The following is a 23721-nucleotide window of genomic DNA, read 5'->3' on the forward strand; positions in this document are numbered from 1 at the left end:
TCTAGCTGGTAGCTAAATCAATTAACCCCTACACACACACACACACACAGAGAGAGAGAGAGAGAGAGAGGTTAGCTGGATACAAATCTTCCATAATGTGAAAGAGATAGAGGCGACCAATCATTTCTTTAGTTTTCTAATAAACTACACTGATTGTGTTTTGATAATGCTTTTGAATATTTATTAATCAATTAAAGTGTGTGTCATAAAAATGACACTTTAGATATTTATCTATGGTTAGAAAATAAGTCTGAAAATGAATTCCAGGAGGCAAATAAATAGCCCCTCATAAAGTTGAAAAAGTAAAATTGTGACACTGGTATGCACTAAACATGCAATATTGACAGTGCTTTATTTATTTTAATGCCCTAGGAATGAGTTTCGTCAGAATTCTTGCTAATAGGAATGCCTTGCATTGCGATGAATCTTCAGACAGCCTTCAACAGGCCTCAGGGGAGACATATAGGCTAATGAATCATAACCCAGTGCCTGTGCTTTACTGTGATCATCTGTGTTTACAAGAGGCACCGCCTATATATAAATGGTTTGTATTGACTTGTCACTTTGTGTGGACTATGGTCATGCCTCACAGCTCTGATTATGCTACAAAGTTTACCTATTACTTGATCTTAAATATATTTTTGTTTTTGTTAAAACTGTTTTTGTAGACACCCCACAGGAACTGTGACTGGTTCAGCAAGGTTTAAACTCTCTGACCCCTGCTGCCACCTCATCAAACCAGTATGATGGGTTTAAAATGAAAATCTCAATGCATGTTTTCAGGTGATTTAACATCAATAACCAATGCTCTCTAGGCAATTCAAAATTCTTCTGAGTTTTTGTGTTCGGTTTAATATATTTGCACTTGCAAATAAGATCTAAATCTCCCTTATTATCCAAAAGAGACCAACTCCCTTCCCCCAAGCCACACCTGTAAGCAAAGCAACTGTCTGCACCTACTTCATATTGTGTGGGAGATTGAATATGTCAATAAGGATGTCTCGTAACTGACTGCATGTCTGGAGGTGAAATTGTTAAGATCTAAAACTAAGACGCGGTGCAATCGGATAGTCGATGGCCTCAGGGTGGGTGGTTGGGTTACCATAAAATGATGCTATTAAATCAGATGCGTTATATTGTCTACACAAAAGAATGGGAGAGATTGGGGAGGGTGTGTAGAGAATCTTATATGACATGCTCAATAAAGAGGCAAGGCAAGATTACCTAGAGAATAAAACAACGCTTTATTTTATTTGCCGTCAACTGCTTTGGACAATCATTACCTGAAGATTGTTATAATTACATAAGAAAGTCACAAGGTAAAATTAAAGTCATTTTCTTGAAGTTGACTAATACATCAGGTTTCTTTATTGCTAAAGCCGCCATGTTGGTTCGCCACGCTGCCAATCAGCTTCCAGAACTCCAGGAACGTCAGCTCGCCGTCGTTATTCTCGTCCAATGACTTCATGAGCTGATCAACGGTGGCTGGGTCAGAGGCATTCTGTGGGAGAAGACAAGATGGACAGGCATTTATATGCACTTGCAGTGATAGTGTCTCTATCTAGTGGTTGTCAGTGGTACTGCGCATTCTTTTCTGCTGACCTATTGGTTTAGGGGGAGTTCCTGTTCTGGATGGGCCAAACAGAAAATGCTCTGATGTGGCATTTTTCTATTGTATCCAGCTTTTAGTGATCCGGTTCGGATGTAAACATGCTGAAAGCAGCCAGTGTGTTTTCATACTCACTAGCAGTATAAGGTCTGTCTCTGACTTGAGAGTTGTTTTAGCATAGGAAGGATTTGTGTAATTTCCTCTACAAAATCACAAACACGTGACTCACAAGGAATTCTTTAGAGGACTGGGATGTGGTTAACTAATAACTCACACCAGACCTCTGAAATGGTGCTCTTATCCTTTTGGATTCATTCTTCCCAGAAAACAGAATAGCGTACTAAACAAACACTGCCATTAAGGCCATTATTTATTATTCATTAAAATGATCTTTAATTTCATTGTTTAAATAATGGGATTTTAGGTCACAGATGTAAAACAACTGTAAAATAATTCTATAAAATAATTATTTAGTAAAATTCAGCATTCTTATCCATTTTGGTTCATTTTTCTCAGAACACATACTAATTAAGCACTGGAATGAAGACCATTATTTATTTATTTATTTATTTAAACAATCTTTAATTTACTTTTCTAAATATTGTGATTAAAGGTCACAGATAAAAAAAAAAAAAAATAAAAAAAATTATACAGTAAATTCTATAATAAAGTTTAGCATACTGTAGAAAATAACCATTTATTGTAGCTGTAAGCTCTTAAAAATAGAGGTTCTTTGCAGCACCTGAGAGTCAGCAGACACTCCTCTTCTTATTAAGAACCATTTTGAGTTGGTTTTATAGTTCTGTGGAGATTTAAAAAAAAGTTCTTAACATTACATTATAGTTTCTTCAGATGATTTTCTAAACAACTAAATGGGTTCTAAATGGACCTTTTTTATATTTAAGTACGTAGACCTGAATTGTGGAATATAGATATGAAGTGGACAAACCTTACTGTAATAACTCAAAAGGCTTACCTTTACAAAGTTTGGTAGCTGGGAGGTGACCAGGCTCTGAAACTCTTCTTTGCTCAGAGTGTTCTTAGAGTCATCTTTCGCTGCGTAAGTCTTGAACTGGGAGACGAGCACGTTAATGGCAGATTCCATGATTTTGGGAGTGGGATAGTTAGGTGGCTAGAAAATTTTAAAAAAAGTAATTGACAGGTTAGTCTTCAGAAATGAAGATTCTGATCCGTTTACTTATAACCATCATGCTCCAAATCCATATGACTTAGAGCTATTTAACAGAATGTCTAAGCTTCTTTTTCCATATACAGTGAAAGTGGATGAGGACCAAGAACACGTGATCGCCATTTACTGTCATTGTATGGAAAAAAGTAGTGGATGCTCTGGTCATTTTTTGTTAGATGCCAAAAAGATGAAAAACAGAGTAAGTAAATAACGACAGAATATTCATTTTTGGTTGAACCATGAGTTAAAAGTCAAAAAGGTACATGCAAAAACAAAAAAAAAGATTCAATAGAAAACAATAGTATCATGTGCTTACCTGAGCCAAGGAATTATGTTTTGACTGGAGTGGAGTGTAAATGACCACATCTCACCTTATATTCTCTTCGTCTGACGGTCAAACTCAGCAGAAAATCAAAATCACGCCCACTGCTCTATTTCACAAGATGTTATCATCTCCTGCTTCAATGTTACCATAGCAATGTAGTTTAGGGTCGCTTACACACACACACACACAAACACACACTGCATTTATAGTAATCCAGACAAAATATGCAGTATATTTGGCAGATTAATGGTATTAACCCCACATTGTGGTTTTCGGTACTGAGAAAATGTACTATTTACGTTTGTTTGTGATTATTTCAAAGCGTAACCTAACACATGAAGGTGGATTACTCTACACCTATCAGGTTTCCTAAATGTCGTCAATCCAAACAGCTGTCATCAGGAAAAATTCATCTGATAACGCTGTCAAAACTTACTCAGCATCAACTGACATGCTGGAACAAATACAAAGACCTCACGAATATGTCTCTTGCAGATCAGTTTTAGAGGTCAGAACTGAATGAGCTTTTATACAGAATATGAAACAAAAATTGTCAAGGTATTGACTAAATGAGACTAGACATCCTCAAGGAATCACCCATTTCTGATGTGTCAGTTGTAAAATAAATCTCAATAAGGAGTAGTTCTCATGGCAATGGTACATCATTTTAATAATCATCAAAATTGTTCATATTGATACATTGTGGCATTTGGTCTTGTATTACCTTTCTTTTGAAACGGTATTAAATTGTCTTTCATATTAAATAGCATTGCGCCATATTATAACTTAAACTATGAATTCTATTAAATAACTTTTTCTTCATATTTACAAATTAGACAAGAAAAGGGCTTAATTCAATAGTTTTCATCCCAAAAGAGTGCAACAAAACAATAGCACAGCTGTAATCAAATGATATTGATGATTCACTACAATGGCTGTTTTCCTAAGATAGAAAGAGGATATAAATAAATGTCCACATCACCACAGTGCAAACAAAACCATTACTGAAACCTTCTCTATTTTCATTCAATGTGGTTTTGAGTTGATTTCAGTACCAGCATTCTGTGCTCACTAGTAAAGGCACATAAGCTAACATATCAAATTCATAGAGGGAAAAAAAAAAACATTCAAAGATTTTACTTTTTTGTACTTTACATTAAGTGTGAGCAGAACTTGAGTTGGGGCAGAAACCGAACGTTTACAATGACCTCTAAAACCTCAGGTGAAAACAAAACTTAAAAGGAAACCAGTTTGACACCAGCTAAGTAAGCAAAATCATGGGGTAGGTGCCAAGAAACCAGGGTTTTAATAATAAAGATTAAATAAAAAAAAATCTACTAAAAAAAGTTCTGACATTCTACTTCGTTTTTTAAAGTAAATTTTGGGCGTTCAGACAACTATAAAGGGACATTCTCCACCAATCTCATTGCACTTACCCAGTTTAGTCTTAATCTGGTTCACAACTCCTTATGTACTAGGTGATTGATCCATCTGCAAGTGAAGCAGTTTCACTCATGTGGCAACACTTAATGCTTAAGATGACTGACACTTTACACAGCAAGCAAGAGTCAAAGGTTTGGCGTTGAAGAACAGGACTAACGGAGGTAGCTTACAACAAAACACCCAACGCACATGTGGGACTTCACTAATGACAAGAAAACTCCTCACACACAAGGCATTAAAATACATCTACAGTCCGTAAAGACCGAGGAAAGTAACAGGTACGATTGTTTCTTTTTGCTTTCCTTCACTTTGTGTATTTTTCCATCCATTCATCCGAGTTTCTGTGGTGGGAGGCAGCACTAATTATGCCAAAGGGGCGGCAAACTGTAGCAGAGCCTCTTTTTCAAACTCCTCCATCTCTTCTTCGAGGGAATCGTTGTCATGCTGTTTGTCTTCTAAACCATCTGCCAGATCTTCCAGGATATCTGCAACATCCTCTGCAAACGCGCTGAAGAGCATTCTGTCGTGAGCAAAAACACCACCGCTGAAGAACTGAGCAGTGAGGCGGCTGAGAGACTCCTTGCTTTCCTGTGGAACACCATCTAGTTTGTTTAGGTAGACCTCAAGAAGGTCCTGAAACTCTACAAGCTTTACTGGAACAAGTCCCTCTGCATCAGCGCAGTTGGATGTGCCATGGCAGCCTTCAGCAGGACGTCGGTTCCTCCTGAGCTTCTCTTCTTGGTGTTTCCAGAAGTCTACCTGCTCATGGTGGTGGTGGTGATGATGCTTGGAAGGTTTGGCCTTCCAAGGTTTTTCCTTCTGTCTCCTTTCTCTCTCTTGCCTTCTCTCATCTCTCTTGTGGTCCCACTCTTCTTTGTACTTCTTGAGATGGTCTTTCTGTTTGTCTTTACCATGCTTCCACTCTTTTCCCCTTTTGTCCTCGTCCTTCTTCCAGCGACTGTCATGTTCTTTCTTTCTGCCCCGTTCCTTCTTTTCTCCTTTGTGCTCTTGGTGTTTCCTCTTCCACTCTTCCCGCTTGCCCAGCTGATCCACCTGTTTCGAGAGTCTCTTCTGCATCTCCACCAAGCTCTCCCTCAGACCCTGTTTCTTCATTCCCTCCAGCCTCTTCCGGCTTTCCTCCAAAAGAGTTTTCTGACGCTTGAGTTCTTCTTTTTTATCCCAGTGTTTCTCAGTTCCTTCTGGACTAGACTCACCAGTGGAAGGCGGGCCAGAGTCGGGGAGCTGTTGTGGAAGGTCTTCTTGAACTGAAGGAGAAAAAGAAATAGTAGAATACATGCCATATATATTATTCCACATTTCAACTGATGTAGGGTTCTAAAAAAAATGGTTTAATTATAAAAATTCCATACTATCTTGTCTAAACAAAACAGTAAAACTAATATTTGACATTTTTACTACAAGTGAATTCAGGAAGCACTATATTATAATGTGCAGTGAGAAAATGAATATATGATAAAAGGCACTTAAAAAAAAAAAAAAAAAAAAAGAAAAAATCACATTCAGCATTTTTATTAAATTATTAGCGTTTTTATAGATAAACTTCCAGTCAGGGTTATATGACAGAAAGATAATCTAAAATAAAAACCATTAGCAATCACAATTAAACATCCAAAATTGACAGATACCAATAAATAAAAAAACTGACGTTTAGTAATGTTTATTATAAATATAAATATCACAAACATTCAAAAAACTGTGATTGGTGAGATCACAGAAATCATTCTAATATGCTGATCTGGTGCTCAGGGAAACATTTTTAGTATTATCAGTGCTGAAATTAGCTTCACATTTTTTGTGATATTTTTGTAAAAACATGATATATTCTTCAGATTTTTTGATTAATATAAAGTTCAAAATAAAAGCATTTATTTTGAAATGTAAATAATTAGTACCATTATAGATGTCATTAGTGTCTCTTTAGGTGTCCTTGCTGAATAGAAGCATTCATTTACTTTTTAAAATATATTTTACTGACCACAAACTTTTGAACGGTAGGGTAAAAGCTAACAAAAAGCTAACAACCTCATTCTCATCTTGTTTCATCATTTGGCTGTTAAATGTACATAGCCTATCCAAATACATCCAAATTTAGATGCTGAGTTTTAAAAAATTTAAATACTGTTCATGTGCCACTCCCACTCTCTCATCATACCGGTAAGCTTTGTGAGCTCAGCAACTCTTGCTCTCAGCGTCTGTAGTTCTTCTTTTAAACCAGGCAGATCAGAGAGTTGTTCTTTCAATTTAGTGTTCTCATTTTCCAGAGCACCCTTCTCAGTGCTATGCATATCTGCCGCCATTTTCAGAGCCCGGTCCAACTCTTCTTTCTGTGACTGATCAGTGACAAAGACCATATTCTAAGAGTTCAACATCTGAAAATGATTTGCCGAAATGCGCTACAGACTTTGCAACAAGGCCATTTAATGGGAAAACTGAATTCACACAGAAAAAGAACCAAATGACTTTGTATATGAAGTTTTCACTTAATGCAATAAGATTACCTTATGTCATAAGGTCCAAGTTAGAGAATAGAGGAACTGTGCACTAACCTCAATCTGAGCCTCTAATATATTTATTTGTTTATTCTCTTGAGCAAGTTTATCAAGAAGTTCCTAGAAACAGAGACAAAAGTCAGAGAAGAAATTAACTTGTACATGTCAATGATGAAACACAGCAAAGACAAAAAATAAAGCAGTGCACAAACCTGGTCACTTAATTCTGTGCCATCAAAATCATCTGCGGGAGAGAAAATAGATTTTTAATGTTCTTTGAGATTTCACAGACAAGAAGAAGTGAATTACAAAACTGTTAGTGTCAAAAACTGCAAGTAAAAGTCAGTGTAGTTTATGCAACAGCAGCCACACCTTTCTGGAGTTAGGTTGTTTTTTTACAGGCATGTTTTGTCTGGATATATGAACCAGGTCTTTCTGTAACACACTGGAAAGTTTGGGGTCAGTAAGATCCTTTTTTTGTTTTTTTGAAAGAAATGTATAAATGTATTGTGCAAGGATGCATTCATTTATCAAAAGTGACCATAAAGGTGTTTATAATGTTCCAAAAGATTTCCATTTCAAATGCTCATCTTTTTAATTAACTTTCTATTCATCAAACAATCCAGTTTTTGTAATCACAAAAATATAAAGCAGCACAACTGTTTAACAATGACAATAATGAGAAATGTTTCTTAAGCACCAAATCAGCATATTTCTGATCATGTGACTGAAGTAATGACGCTGAAAATTCAGCTTTGCCATTACAGGAATACATTTTTAAATATTAAAATAGAAAATAGTTTTAAATGACACCATTTTTAATTATAATAATATTTAAACTATTAAATAATAATATTTTACAATATTACTTTTTCTTTCATCAAATAAACACATTAATAAATACTAAACATCTTTCAAAAAAATGAAAAAATCTTTATGACACCAAACCTTTTTTTTTTTTTTTTTATACATAAAAACCTAAATCAGATTTAGTAACCCTGGCATTCTCTACAAAAGCTTCATGTCAGCTGAATCTCAGCATTAAGCCATTTCAGGGTGAGGCAGCCACTACTGAAACTAAAACAACAAAAAAAAAACAGATGAAGTGTGTAATTTCTTGTCCCAAGTGACACCAGACTGAAGTCTGTTTGTTTGAGTGGCCTCTGAACAAAAGTGTAAGTTTGGGAAGCTCCCTGCATGTTTGAGCACTGGAAGAGTGTTTGACAAAATGTGGCCCAGAAATCATACACTTCAACTTTAAAAGGGAAATGTAGAAGCAACCAGCTGATAAGCCCCTTTGTAAAGCAGTGCATCCGCAGTGAAGACACAGGCTGATGATTGAGGCTGCGCTCAGGTAAATGTAGCTTTTTTACCCCCACTCATTTGTTAATGTTTGAATATATATGATGGGAACAAACTCTACCATCAGCACTGGGAGGACAACTCCTATCTACAGCTCAAACACAAGCATATACTGCCACCTAGCTCAAACTAGGAACCTACCATCAGACAGTCAACCACAGAACCTGGAGGTATAACAACATGAATGCAACCACTGAAAACGGAAAATGAATGGTCTTTCTCATGTACTCATAACCATCGGCTAAATATGAATTATGCACAACCGATGTTATGTGTGATGTCATATGACATCTGTTTGATAGGACCAATTACAGAATGTAATTTAGATTTGTGAATTTTTAAGATTCGTATCAATGTCACAAAAAAACTCACCGGAGAAAAAGAATGATCCAACACAGAGCAGGACCAAAGCTCCCACTATCAGCTGATTCAAAGAGAAACCTCGTTTCTCCTCTTTCCTCGCTGGCAGGTTGAATTCCTCCTCTTCCTCTTCCTCCTCGTCTGAGCTTCTCTTCAACAATATGGTAGGTTGCACATGTCGGAGCCTCAGACCATCATCTTCTGCCGAGGTGTCCACTGGAAGTTCAGCACCAATAGATTCTGAACAAAAGTATAAGAAATAAGGAGAAAAGGAGAGAAGCAGAAATATGGTAAAACTGGGTAGAAATATAAGTATGGTGGAGAAAAAAAAAACTCAAATGCATGTTTAATATATTAAAACTCTGTAACATTTACTCAACCTCAGTAAAATTCATTATTGAAAATGCATAAAACTAAATAATTATAATACATTATTTTACATAATATATTACAAAATACATTAAATATATTTAAATATATATTTATATAATTTACAGTCAGAATTGTTACACACACACATACATATATATATAGCGTATGAGCATATATATATATATATATATATATATATATATATATATATATATATATATATATATATATGTATGTATATATATATATATATATATATATAATATATATATATATATATATATATATATATATATATATATATATATATATATATATATATATATACACACACAGTATATATAAATTGAATATAATATATAATTATATTTATAATGTGCATCTATTTATGCACACACACGAATTATAATGGAGAGAGAGACAGGCTCACACCAAAAACAAACATTAAAAACAAACATTGTATAAAATTAGTATAATTAGTATAATATATCATTACATGGCTATATTTTAAAATACATTACTCTGGGGTTATTTTACTTACACACAAATACAAACTGTGTGTGTGTGTGTGTGTGTGTGTGTGTGTGTGTGTGTGTGTGTGTGTGTGTACATATAAAACACCACGGCTAAATATAATGAAAATACATTTATAGGCTGAAAAAAGATTTTCTGGAACATATAATACTTAATAAACCTTTTCTGAACATCATACCCGGCTCTCTGATAACATCTGGGAATTTCTCTGGCAGCTCTATGTCTTCTTTCTCAAAAGTAGCCTCCTCCTCAGTTTCGACCGAACCAATGGTTTCAGGGTAAGGGCTGTCAGGGGCGGGACTTTCTATTGTAGAACCAAATCCTGTATCAGTCTCAGAGGGCGGGGCCAGAGGCGGGGTTTCAGGTGCAGGATGTACATCAGCATGAATATCAAGCACAGGGATTGCAGAAGAATCACTGATTTCAGGGATGGGGCTCACAGGGACATCTGGAGAAGAGCTCATTTCTCTGAATGGTTCGGGACTGGAGGTGATTTTGCGCTCTGGTTCAGGGGCGGGGCTTTCTTGGACTGGAACATGCTGGCCAGGGAAGATATCAGCAATGTCGTCTTCAGTGGGTTCATCAAGGACCGACTCCTCTGAAAACTGAAAGGCTGATTCTGTAGCGATGCCGAAGGGAACTGCACCCAGAAGGTCACTGTCAGGGGGACAACTGGTGATTGTGTCATGGATGACAGGAGCATGGATCTCAGGATCAAGCTCAACATCAGTATGACCAGACGATGCCACTTCCTCAAAGAAATTTGGAGATGTTTCCTGGCAAATCTGGATATCGGACAACATACAATTTTTAGTCTTTTAGGAAGGACACAGTTTGACATTAAGTATCAAGAAAAAGTCAATCTGAACTTCAAATTCAGATGACAAGGCACCACTTTTAGTAGAATTAGTAGATAAACAGAAAAAAATAGGTTTAAAACCTGATTGAAATATTTACATATATATTGTAGTTACAATCTGATTCAGCTTTAAGTTCTTTTTTTTAACATGCATGAATGTACATCTGAACAAAATGAAAGACTTAATCACTTTTCAAAATAGCAAAATTCAGATTCAGGTTGAATTTAAAGACCAAGTCATACTGGTGCACAATGTGAACAAAGTGTACAAAACAAAATACTGTGATATAGAATTGATAACTGAATGTCATGCGCTTTACATACCGGTGGTGATGCACTGACCTGGTGACCCTCCTCTGACAAAACAGTCTCCCCCCATTGGCGTTTCAGGGTCCATGTGACCTCACCTCCAAAGAGCTTCCTGAAATAAACCACAGTTTCACTCGCATTACAATCTACAAATTGTTGTGTTACAAAAACTATAGAGCAAGATAAATGCCGTTTCGTTCAACAGATCCTATAAGCAGCACATCAATATACACTACAGTTCGAAGTTTTGGGTTGGTATAATTCTTACAAGTTTTTATGTCTTTTATGCTCACCCAACGGCTGTATTTCTTTGACCAGTAAAACAGTAATATTGTGGAAAATATTAATACAATTAAAAAAAAACCTATTTCCTATTTTAAGATTTTTTTATAACCATCATTTTTTCTTGTGATGTCAAAGCTGGAATTTTCAGCAGTCATTATTCCAGGATCATGTGACATTCTTCAATGTCACATGATCCTTCAGAAATTATTTTAATATGTTGATTTGGTGCTCAAAGAAGTAATTCTTATTATATAATGTTGAAAACAATTGTGCTGCTTTTTATTTTTGTGAAAACCATGACACTTTTTTTCAGAATTCTTTGATAAATAGAGAGTTCAAATGAACAATATTTGTGAAATTGATTTTCAATTAAATATTTAATCTTTGCGTCGGCTGAAGTCACTTTTGGTCATATTCAATGTGTCCCTGCTGGCGTACAAATTTTTTTTTTTTTTGGGTAAATAAAAATAAAAAAATCTTTACGACCCCAAATTTTGAACAATAGTGCAACCCAAAAAAAATAACTTTTACCAAAATTCCAACGGTTATTTGAATTTTTTTTGGTTTCCCCAATTCCCAAAATAATACTGATCCTTATACTAATTCAAAAGAACATTAAGGAGCAATTAGTTTATAACCTGCTTTTCCTCTGAAATACTGGGTGCATCTCCAATACTCTCTTGTCCCATCATCCACTGGTGCAGCAGGGTCCGCAGCAGCCTCCTAAAATCAAAAAGTGCACATCACTACATCTGATTCATTCATACAAATCAGACAATATCACACAAGCATTTTGATAATATTTTTTGCAAACCTCCGGAGAAAGCAGAGTCCAGCTATTACTGGATGACCCGGTGCTGCCGGTGCTGTTATCAGACATGGCCCTCTTGTGGCTCTGCACAACACCTTCATAATGAAGATAACCACAAGCAGAAAGATTGATTTATTACCATCGTTTTGCACAGGCCATCACATTCAGCAGAATGAGTGATAGCATAAATTAATATTGTTGCAAATATTGCACTGATTTCATAATTCCACCTACACTCTGCAGACAGTAATGTACAAATGATTGTACTGATTTTGATTGTTGACCGCAATAACACAGTCAACAGATCCAATAACTTTAACATATTAACACTTTGAAATTAACCAGAGATGATCAATTACCACAAATATGCCATTTTAGTAGATTGTCTTTTTGTTTACATCTAATGACACTGCATTATCAATAATCCCTAAACCACCCGTCTACAAAGACTCATAACTCAATAATTCATATTGATTAAAACATAATTCAATTCAAGAAACACATAAAATAAGCATCTTTCAAATAAACATTAATACTATATCCTGACAGATTATTGTCTAAAGTTTTCAAAACGTCCTCTCTTCCTTTTTCACAGCTTTGTCACTTCCCTCATTTTAAGTGTTTGTCAAGCAACATTTGAAACATTTAAAACACAAAATGACCAAAAAAAGCTATTTTAATACATGTGTGATGTGCGAAAATTCATTTAGTCCACCAGTGTAAGATTTCAATCTTACTGTGGTAACAATAAAATGTAGTTGAGCTAGTCTCAGTTCATTCATTCATTCAAGCTAATGCTAGATTTTGTTAATACTTATATTACATATTTACAGAATGTGTTTGTATCTGACAATGATGACACAGTGACAGGCAAGGAAAAACACATTTTAGTGAGAAAATGGAGGATGCCTAAACCCCACGCAATAGGTAAATACATCATGAAATGAACAGGTTCACAAAACATAATGCACAGAAATGCATAAACCTAATGTGTACAGGTTTTTCGTTTGCATTCCTCAAGAATCAGTAAAGCAGACTTATTATATAATCCACACTGGGGCGCACTGTTTTTAATTCAATTAGATATAACCGATGTGATCAACAAGATAATGATAACAGCTATTACATAACAACAGGCAAACACAAGCCACGAAACAATACACAAGAGACTGCTGCAGTCTATAAAGCCACAAATGTGACCAAAAATGGTCGGACGGCCTCGCTGCATTCCTGGCCTATTGTTTATCGCATTTAAATGGACATATTTTAATCCGGTAAAGCGCTGTCATAATGGGAATGCACAGCGTAGGCAGCGTATTTACATTGTGTCCTGTAGCCAATTCAGCGTTCAGCAACACCACACGCCATGCAGAAGGAACACAACCCTCTTCCGCATGAAATAGGAATCCTTACCTACTCGTTCCAGGTTATATACACGGATGCTGTTACATAAAACGCTTACCGTGCTTAAAACGGCTTCAGACGAGTTGCGCACGCACGCGTTATGCTGTCTGCAATCGTTTAATTTCACCACGCGCAATCCGTCTCGTGAACTTCGCAACTTCGGGAATTGAGAGTTTGCGTTTCTCTCCAAATGGGACTGTGATACCGTTCCGCTTAAACACTAAACAGCCAATGGAATAAAGCGTCGTGTCGCGCAACAACAGACAGCTCATTTCAGCTGTGACTGACAAAGGCAGGTGAAAGTGACATTCTGAACGTGTGAAGTGCTGTCTTATCGTTGACTTGAGGGGAAGTAAAGACTCCCCCACAACATGCATTAACTCCCTATATATAGGGACAAGACATGTTCTCCTCCAGCATCTAATGACACGTCTACACAACAAGAGCTAAATCTGTTGGGACTTCCCGAATGCCTGACTGTTACAGCTGATTGGCCTAAATAAACTGTGTTGCAACATGTTCTTTCGTAGACTAATTAACACATAGCTAAAGCAAATAGATATGTATAAAACATTGCTATATTATATAAAAGGCAGCAACAAAAAACACTTCAACCCAACCTTTTTTTCCATGGGACACTGGAAAAAAACAAAACCAAAAAACAACGACCACACCAACCACCCAAAATCAGTTGTTAAGGTTTTAATAGGCTAAAATGAAACCACAGCAGAAACAACTTAAAATAATTACATTTACAACGATGACAAAAAAAAAAAAAAAAAATATATATATATATATATATATATATATATATTGGTTGGGTCACTATACATATGTTATCAGTAACATGTATTTATGTTAAATTTTTTATTAAAAAGAAAAAATAACCTTACATTACAGATTTTAAAGTGATTTTAAGAAAAAGGATACAAGTTAAATTTAATGAGTGATTTTATCTGCTCTGGTAATAATTCTTTATGCCTTACTATCCAAATTGTTTAGATTTTTAGAATGCACAGCTTGTTTTAAAAATTTACAACAGTACAAAATGCAGCTTGACTTTTGCATTGGTTTGAGCAAAACTGCAGACTGGCTGAATGAAAATGTGAATCCGCTGTCTGACTCCAGGTGGCGCTTATGGAACAGCAGAGATAGAGCGGTGTATATGGTTTCATATTTAAGGAATAGTGTATAATCGGCAAGTCATTACACACAAAAAAAAACTGACAGGTAATCAGGGGTGGAGTTTAGGTTTGGATTTAATTGAACCTTCATATTATCTTAAAGCTTTACTAAGAAAAACATTCCACTGCAATGTACAAAACCACTGCGAACATTACAACAACTTGTGATTACCAAAGTCCTTTTTTGGTATACTGAAGTCCGCGTACGGGGTAATTTCATTACAACTAATAACGTTACTGAGACGAAATATGTTTTTGAATATAGCTTTGAAAGAATCAGAACTGAATCAATTTGTATTTGTTTTAACCTTTTCCTTCTTTTTACCATATTTTATTTTTATTTATTTATTCATTTATTTATTTTGATGTTTTTTATTTTACCAGTATTCGGCAATGCAAAGCCTTTTTCCCATATACCATTAACGCCACTTGAATCTTGAACAAATTGATTCGCAAAAAATTCACTCACTGTTTCCAAACATACGAAATAAGCTAAAACATAGGCCAAAAAAATCACAAAAGTTTTAGTATTAAATGTAATTTACAAATAATGTAATACCATTACATATGAAGGGTCTGGTAAATAATCTGTGTACCTTTATTAATATGTATGGATTATAATAAATAAATAACCGGAATTATAAACCTAAACCGAGATAAAAAATATAGTGCCTACGAGAGACAGAAAAAAAAAGTGTTGCCATCAACAATGGCAAATATTTGTAAATAGCCTATTTATTGCAAAATAATACATAAAGTTATAGTTCCCTATCTGTCGGTCACTACGAGTTATGTCGAACGACATATGGGGTCTCACTTGGGAGGCCAATCATCTCTGAGTTTAAGAGAAAACGCCAATGAAAATTGGCTAGTGGATTTAACATACCTGAGCCACTCCCCGTGCCTACGGGTATAAATAGGCGACAGGTGCATCCACTCATTCAGATTTTTGCTTCGGAGCCGAGTAGTTGATGGGATATCACTACAAAGCCGTTTCATCTTTGTGTTGTGGGAGAGCTGTTCCTGGTCGGCGTGACGGCGCACTACAGCGGTGTCCCTGCAGCAGTGATTCCCCTGGGCGCTTCGGCTAAGAGAGCAGTTCCTAAAAGAGCAAATCACGGACGATTCGCGTCTTTTTCAAGATGCCGTTTCGTCCGTGTCCTTCTGGATGCGGTCGTTTCCTGTCCGCGGTTGACGGTCACGAGCGTTGTCTGCAGTGCCTGGGCGTCCAACACGCTGAGGCAGCGCTCGTGGATGACTCATGCGTCTATTGTGGGCGTATGAGCATGGCATCGCTGCGATCGCGTCTCTCACTCCTCAAGGGGAGTGCAGCAGACCCCTCTGTCGCCACCCGTCCCGGTTTCTCTGGCTCGAGCAGAGGACCGCCGGCTGGCGCTCTGGGAGATCTGAGGGTGACAGTGAGAGCTTCTCCGCCGGGCCACGCCCCACGGACCTCTCACTCCTCCCGCAGCGCATGTCCCGTGCGGCTGCCGATTGATTCTGCTGAGCCGTCTCACGGCGGCCCCAGCGTGTCTTTCGGTGCACCGCCCGAGGATCAGATGTCGATTGCAGCATCGGGGGATGGGCTATCGGCTTCTGAGGATGAGGATTCGGCGGGGCTGCCCCCCTCGGGTGTTGTCGCCACTGTGCCGAATCTGACTTAGAGTTGTCAGCCATGCTTGCCCGGGCAGCCGTGAGCATCGGGCTGGAGGTGACTACACCGCCCAACCCTGAGCGCTCGCGGCTGGATGATTGGTTTCTCGGCGCGGAGCGCGGCTCACAACCGCGTTCTGCTCCGGTTCCTTTCTTCCCGGAGGTGCATGAAGAGGTGACGAAGTCGTGGACGGCCCCTTTTACGGCCAGAAGCCGCTCGTCTCCCTCTTCCATCCTCACCACCCTCAATGGCGGGGCAGCCAGGGGGTACGTGGACATTCCCCAGGTGGAGAGAGCGGTTGCGGAGCACCTGTGCCCACAAAACGCCGCCACTTGGAGGAATCGTCCGCGTCTCCCGTCCAAGGCCTGTAAGCTGTCGGCGGCTCTGGCTGCCAAGGCTTACAGTGCTGCGGGCCAGGCTGCCTCTGCCCTGCATGCCATGGCTATCCTGCAGGTACATCAAGCCAAGGCGCTAAAAGCAATGCACGAGGGTGGTACCGACCCGAGGTTGATGCAGGAGCTGCGCACAGCGGCGACTGACTTCGCCTTACGGGCGACGAAAGTCACGGCGCGGTCCCTCGGGAAGGCGATGTCCACGTTAGTGGTCCAGGAGCGCCATCTCTGGCTAAACCTGGCCGAGATGAGAGACGTCGACAAAGCTCGCTTTCTTGATGCTCCCATCTCCCAGGCAGGCCTGTTCGGCGACACTGTCGAGGACTTTGCCCAGCAGTTCTCAGCAGTGCAAAAGCAGACTGAGGCCATCCAACACATCTTGCCCCGACGTGATCCTCCGGTTGCCACCATTCCGTCGCGGGCAGCGCCTCAGCCTGCTCGTCGCCGTGGGCGCCCCCCTGCGTCCTCCACACCAGCTCCGCCCCGTGCTGAGAGTTCTTCGAGGCCGGCGCGTCGAGCCCCGCGCAGGAGAGCGGCGCCCCCCGTGTCACTCCCGGCTGCGAAGTCCTCGAGGAAGACGACTAAGCGGCCCTGACACGGGCAACTCGGAGATGTGGGAGACTGCTCTTCAGGAGTTGGCGGAAACAGCGCCACTCCTTCCCCCGGAGGAGGGGCCGGGTGGAGAATCTTCAGTTTACGTTTCTTTCTGTTCCGCCGCTGGTCCAACGGCCGGCGGCACCCACTTTTTCAATAAAAGAGCAATTTCCCTTTCCTCCGAGTTGCAAGGCTCGTGGGTTGACGATGAGCGACGCACTGCCTCCTCATTCTCACCCACGACGCCCCCCTTCGCCAGCGGTCAAGAGATCGCGGTTCGGAGACGCAACGCCTCTCCACGCGTCTCTGGCCAGTTCCTCCGGGAACACGGGGAGTGTGGCTGTGATGATTCGGAACGCGATGCTTTCTGGGCCATCCGACACAGCTCCCCATCGCTGCACCCACTGCGGGTATGTCGACTGTCCCTTTGGTGCCACTTGTACGGAGTTTGGGAGCGTGGCTTGCGCTGCCCAACCCGTCACGCTGGCTCATTCGGACGGTCCGACTCGGTTACGCGATTCAGTTCGCCCGGCGACCTCCCAAGTTCAATGGCGTGCTCGAGACTTCGGTGGCAGTCCGGGACGCCTCTGTCTTGCGCGAGGAGATTGCTGTCCTCCTGGCGAAGGATGCAATCGAGCCGGTCCCTCCAGCCGAGATGAGGACGGGGTTTTACAGCCCTTACTTCATCGTACCCAAGAAAAGCGGTGGCCTTCGACCTATCCTGGATCTGCGAGTCTTGAATCGGGCCCTGCACAAGCTCCCGTTCAAGATGTTGACGCAGAAACGCATTATCAAATGCGTTCAGCCCCAGGACTGGTTTGCAGCGATCGACCTGAAAGACGCGTACTTTCATGTCTCGATCCTCCCTCGTCACAGACCATTTCTGCGGTTTGCATTCGAGGGTCAGGCATGGCAGTACAAGGTCCTCCCCTTCGGGCTCTCCCTGTCTCCCCGTGTCTTCACGAAGGTCGCGGAGGGCGCCCTTGCCCCACTTTGGGAAGTGGGCATCAGGATCCTCAACTATCTCGACGACTGGCTCATTATGGCCCGGTCCCGAGAGGAGTTGTGCGATCACAGGGACTTCATGCTCCGGCACCTCAGTCAGTTGGGGCTTCAGGTCAACCGAGAGAAGAGCAAGCTCTCCCCTGCGCAGAGAATCTCTTATCTCGGTATGGAGTTAGACTCGGTGAGTATGACGGCACGTCTCACCAGCGAGCGTGCCCAGTCAGTGCTGAACTGCCTGAGTTCCTTCAGAGGCAGGACAGTGGTACCACTGAAACACTTTCAGAGGCTCCTGGGGCATATGGCATCCGCAGCCGCAGTCACGCCGCTCACGCCGCTCGGGTTGCTTCATATGAGGCCACTTCAGCACTGGTTGCACTCCCGAGTCCCGAGATGGGCATGGCGCCGCGGTACACATCGTGTCACCATCACACCGATGTGTCGCCGCCAATTCAGCCCCTGGTCAGACCTTGCCTTTCTACGGGCCGGCGTGCCCTTAGAACAAGTGTCCCGGCATGTTGTTGTCACAACAGATGCCTCCAAAACGGGCTGGGGCGCGACATGCAACGGGCAGGCAGCTTCAGGGTCCTGGACAGGACCTCGACTGCTTTGGCACATCAACTGTCTGGAGTTGCTGGCAGTGCATCTAGCTTTACGGCGGTTTCGGCCGCTGTTGCTGGGACAAGCACGTGTTGGTCCGCACGGACAACACTGCGGCTGTTTTCGTACATCAACCGACAGGGCGGTCTACGATCACGTCGCATGTCTCAACTCGCCCCGCCATCTCCTCCTCTGGAGTCAGACGCGGCTCAAATCGCTGCGCGCGATCCACATCCCAGGGGAGCTCAATCGTGCAGCCGATGCGCTCTCTCACGACAGCTCACTTTTCCCTGGGGAATGGCGACTCCATCCCCAGACGGTCCAGCTGATCTGGAGTCGATTCGGGGAAGAAGCCCAGGTAGATCTGTTTGCTTCCCACGAGTCCTCCCACTGCCAGTTGTTCTACTCCCTGACCCAGGCCCCCCTGGGCACGGATGCACTGGAACACAGCTGGCCTCGGGCTCTATGCAAGTATGCATTTCCCCCAATGAGCCTGCTCGCACAGACACTGTGCAAGGTCAGGGAGGACAAGGAACAGGTCCGGTTGGTTGCGCCTTACTGGCTCACCTGGACCTGGTTTTCGGAATTCATGCTCCTCGTGACAGCCCCTCCCTGGTCCCCCTGAGGAGGGACCTCCTCTCTCAGGGGCTGGGCACCATTTGGCACCCGCGTCCAGATCTCTGGAACCTCCACGTGTGGCTTCTGGATGGGACGCGGCAGACCTAAGTGATCTGCCACCGGCGGTGGTAGACACTATCACTCAGGCTAGAGCCCCCTTCTACGAGGCAGGCCTATGCTCTGAAGTGGAGTCTGTTCACGAATTGGTGTTCTTCTCACCGAGAAGACCCCCGGAGATGTTCGGTCAGTGTCGTGCTTTCTTTTCCTGCGAGGAAGCTTGGCGCGTGGGCTGTTACCCTCCACCTTGAAAGTGAATGTGGCTGCCATTGCAGCCTATCACAACGCAGTGGACGGCCGGTCCCTGGGGAAGCATTACCTGATCGTTAGGTTCCTGAGGGGTGCCAGAAGGTTAAATCCTCCTAGGACACCCCTGATTCCCTCCTGGGACCTCTCTATTGTTCTGGCTGGACTTCAGGGGGGTCCCTTTGAGCCGCTGGATTCAGTCGAGCTTAAGTTCCTGTCTCTCAAGACAGCGCTCCTGGTCGCGCTCACTTCCTTCAAGAGGGTCGGGGACCTCCAAGCATTTTAGGTAAGTGAAAGAGTGCCTTGTGTTCGGGCCGGCCTACTCTCACGTTGTCCTGAGACCCCGGCCTGGATACGTGCCCAAGGTTCCCACCACTCCCTTCCGAGACCAGGTGGTGAACCTGCAAGCGCTGCCCCTGGAGGAGGCAGATCCAGCCTTGGCGTTGCTGTGTCCCGTAAGAGCGCTTCGCATATACGTGGACCCGCACCCAGAGCTCCAGAAGCTCTGAGCAGCTCCTGGTCTGCTTTGGAGCAGAAGGCTGTCTCCAAGCAGAGGTTGGCCCCACTGGATAGTGGATGCCATCGCCTTGGCGTACCATTCCCAAGGCGAGCCGTGCCCCCTGGGGGGTGAGGGCCCACTCCACACGGAGTGTGGCCTCCTCCTATGCGCTGGCGCACGGCGCCTCTCTGGCAGACATCTGTCGAGCTGCGGGCTGGGCGACACCTAACACCTTTGTGAGGTTTTTACAACCTTCGTGTAGACCCAGTTTCTTTCCCGTGTGTTGGGTAACAGGTAATTGGCGGGAAGGACTGGCTCGGTGTCAAGATTGCTGCGCCATTCCCCCTAACACGGGGATGCGAGCGCCTTTCTTCTCCCAGTAGAGTTCCCCGGTTGGTGTACCCTGGTCGAGCATCCTCCAGCACCCTCGGCGGTCAGACTTGGCGGAGCAGTCTGGCGCCAGGCCCAGTACTGGTCTTAGCATGCCCGGAGTTCCGGTCAGCCCCTGTACTGGGCTAGGTGTCCATATGGCTTGATTCCCTACGGGTAATCCCATATGTGTATTCTTCCACGGTAAGGTTTCCCTCTTGGTAAACCCCGTGTCTTCCCTTGACAGACCCGCTCTGTCAGTCTCTTCTGGCAGCTGTTCCATCCCTACTCCAAGGTAGGACCTGCCTCAGAGACCCATTCCATATGTAGTACTGCCCCCTGGGTCAGTCCATATCAGTATCTCCACATGTCACCTCCCTACGGGTAGGATGTGGTCTCCGTAGCGACCTTTTCCCTAAGGCTCGCTTCCCCATCGTTCTGCCAAGCTGAAAGAACAAATAGGGAAGATTTGAAGCCAATCTTTCACTGAAGGTTGAAATCCCTTCCAAAAACTTTTTGTGTGGACGGAACAACAGCATGGCCTTCTCCAGCAGCGATGTACTCACCCTTTTGGTCCCCTTCGTTACGAAGGTCATTGAATTGGCGCTGGGGCTTTGGAAAGTTTACGACCTTAAGCGTAGCTTTTGTTACACGCCGCGGCTTGTCGACAATTGCAGCGCCACAGGGTTGTGACGGTGTTCAGGTTGTGCCGTTTTCCATAGGACCCCATATGTTGTTCGACATAACTCTTAGTGACCGACAGATAGGGAACGTCTCGGTTACGTACGTAACCCTCGTTCCCTTATGGAGGGAACGGAGACGTTATGTCCCCATGCCACAACCTTTGAACCATTCGCTGTTGCCGGGACACGTTCTCGGCTCCTCAGCGTAAAACCTGAATGAGTGGATGCACCTGTCGCCTATTTATACCCGTAGGCACGGGGAGTGGCTCAGGTATGTTAAATCCACTAGCCAATTTTCATTGTCGTTTTCTCTTAAACTCAGAGATGATTGGCCCCCCCAAGTGAGACCCCATATGTCGTCAACATAACGTCTCCGTTCCCTCCATCAGGGAACGAGGGTTACGTACGTAAACCGAGACGTTACAGTATAAGCAAAGGGTAGCATCATTTGTTTTCAGAGCAAATGCCACTTGATATTTTTCCTAACTAATAAATTAAGGCCTAAACTAGACTAATACAAACTTTTATGTGTAGCTTAAGTGTCTGAATAATTTTTGGTGTCACTACTGTCAAAAACATTAATATTGTATTATTTGTTCTGTATATTGTATTAGGTCTGGATCTTCTATTCGTAACAGCAACATTCACCAGACCTCCTCAGGCAGTAGTGCTCCTTTTCAGCATATGGTGACCATAAGACTTCCAGAATGTTCTCTCCTGCCATTACAGAGGGAACTTTTTCAATGTAGGCAACTGGATCATTGCGGGAACCACAGAACGATGAGTAAATCACTGCAGCTCATTTCAAGTGCTTTGTGCCGTTTCTTTGTGCATACTTTCAGTGAACTTTCCAGAGCTCTTGCCAGTTTTATATTTCAATCTTACTTCTTTGACAGCAAAGAGAAGGCTTGTTATAAACCATGCAGAAGGAGATGGTAGACATATGATCACCCTTGAGACTTCAGCTCAACACAAATTTTCATCAGTAGTGCTCCGAAGGGGAATGAAAGAAAAAATGGCAACACACTCACAGGCTTAAACAGAGAAACATGAAAAAATTAAAAGGAAGCAACTGACTCATTTTTGAATGGATCACATAAACGTGGTCAGGTGCTATTTGCAAATTTACATCAAGTACAAAGAGTGCTATTGTCACAGAGGTTGTATATTATACATGTATAAACATCTATAATATACATCAAATTAGAAAGAGAGAAGAGAGAGACAAAAACCTGCCGATTCAGTTGACGCCAGAGCTGTCATTTAACAAGCATAATAATCAAAAACAAATTATTAATTCATAGGTCACTCCTCCAACTCCAATGCTATTCCAAAATACTTGACAAAAACAATAACAACATATTATTCTCATGGCATGTTTACTGTAACTCAACAGCTGAATATCTGATATGTTGTAGGCTATTGCTGATGTTGCATAGGCTTCAAGACATTAGGCCAAAAAAACACCCCCCCCCCTTTTTTTTGTGCACACATGAATTTTTTTTTTTGATTTTAGATTTTAAGCTATCTTGCCTTTCATAACTTTCTTCAGACTAGTAGAAAAAAAACATTAAGTGTTTTATTTTTATTACACATCTAGCATCCATTTGCTTTCTTTACACTTCAGTTACAATAGGCTACATATGTTTTAAAGGCAGTTTTTCTCAAAATGGTGAACATTTATTTATTTGTTTATTTTATTTTATTTATTACATATTTATTTTGCCTGTTGTTTGGAAGTTTTTTTTTTATTTATGGAGCATTAAAATGCATGAAACAATTCTCTTCATCCAATGCTTATGCTATTCTAAACTCTAGAAAAAGTGCAACTCTTTATTATTATTTTTTTATTATGGAAGATAATTTTTTTTTTGCATTTTTAATTTGATAATGCAACATTTGCATATTCATAAAACTTTTTACAAAACGTGTAGTAGGCCTACAAAAATTATTTTTTATGTGCTGTGTGAATAATCAACTGGGGAAGTGGTGATATCAATTAGTTATTTTTTTTATCTATTGATCTGTGGTCTCTTAGCCCTAAGAAGTAAGGAGTAGCCTACCATCTTGGCATGTTTTAGTAGTAGCTGGTTGTTCTCAATGGCACGTATCTTTGTTCGTGTGAGATTTGTAAAGTGGGCTTTATGTAGGCTACACAAATATGCATAAACGTAGCCTACAGCAATATTTGAAAAACGGCGATGTTTAGACTGATTTGGTTACAGGGATTTGTGCATTTGGGAAGGTTTGGCCCGGACGAGCCACGTCACACAGCGTGAATCCATCTATTGGTCAAACACAAGCATATGCTGCTCCTTTTTCCTCCCTATGGCAGTTTTTGACGCCCCCCAAACAGTAAATAATATTTTTGCCCAATCAGCTTAACAAACCTTCGAGAAACACTTTTATGTTTTGTCATATGCATCTTTAATCGGCTCTTGCATTCGTTTC

General features: G+C 41.6%; 1 protein-coding gene and 1 pseudogene across 2 annotated transcripts; both read right to left on the reverse strand.

Annotated features, from left to right (window-relative positions):
- Positions 1 to 1225: 1225 nt before the first annotated feature.
- LOC109093898 (protein S100-A11-like) lies at positions 1226 to 3396 on the reverse strand. 2 transcript variants are annotated; one of them, XM_019107555.2, is made up of 4 exons: positions 3115 to 3396; positions 2586 to 2741; positions 2352 to 2411; positions 1226 to 1501 (listed from the first exon to the last, which is right to left on the reverse strand). In XM_019107555.2, the coding sequence occupies exons 2-4, from the start codon at positions 2712 to 2714 to the stop codon at positions 1358 to 1360; spliced, it is 333 nt and encodes a 110-aa protein (XP_018963100.2). In that variant the 5' UTR covers positions 2715 to 2741; positions 3115 to 3396; the 3' UTR covers positions 1226 to 1357. The 2 variants fall into 2 exon arrangements, with proteins under 2 accessions (XP_018963100.2, XP_018963101.2); XM_019107556.2 differs by lacking the exon at positions 2352 to 2411 and having other exon boundaries at positions 3115 to 3364.
- Positions 3397 to 3774: 378 nt separating this feature from the next.
- On the reverse strand, positions 3775 to 13567 carry LOC109093897 (annotated as a pseudogene).
- Positions 13568 to 23721: the final 10154 nt, after the last annotated feature.

The sequence above is a fragment of the Cyprinus carpio genome, chromosome B19, assembly GCF_018340385.1.
Source record: "Cyprinus carpio isolate SPL01 chromosome B19, ASM1834038v1, whole genome shotgun sequence".
In the NCBI taxonomy this organism is placed as follows: Eukaryota; Metazoa; Chordata; class Actinopteri; order Cypriniformes; family Cyprinidae; genus Cyprinus; species Cyprinus carpio.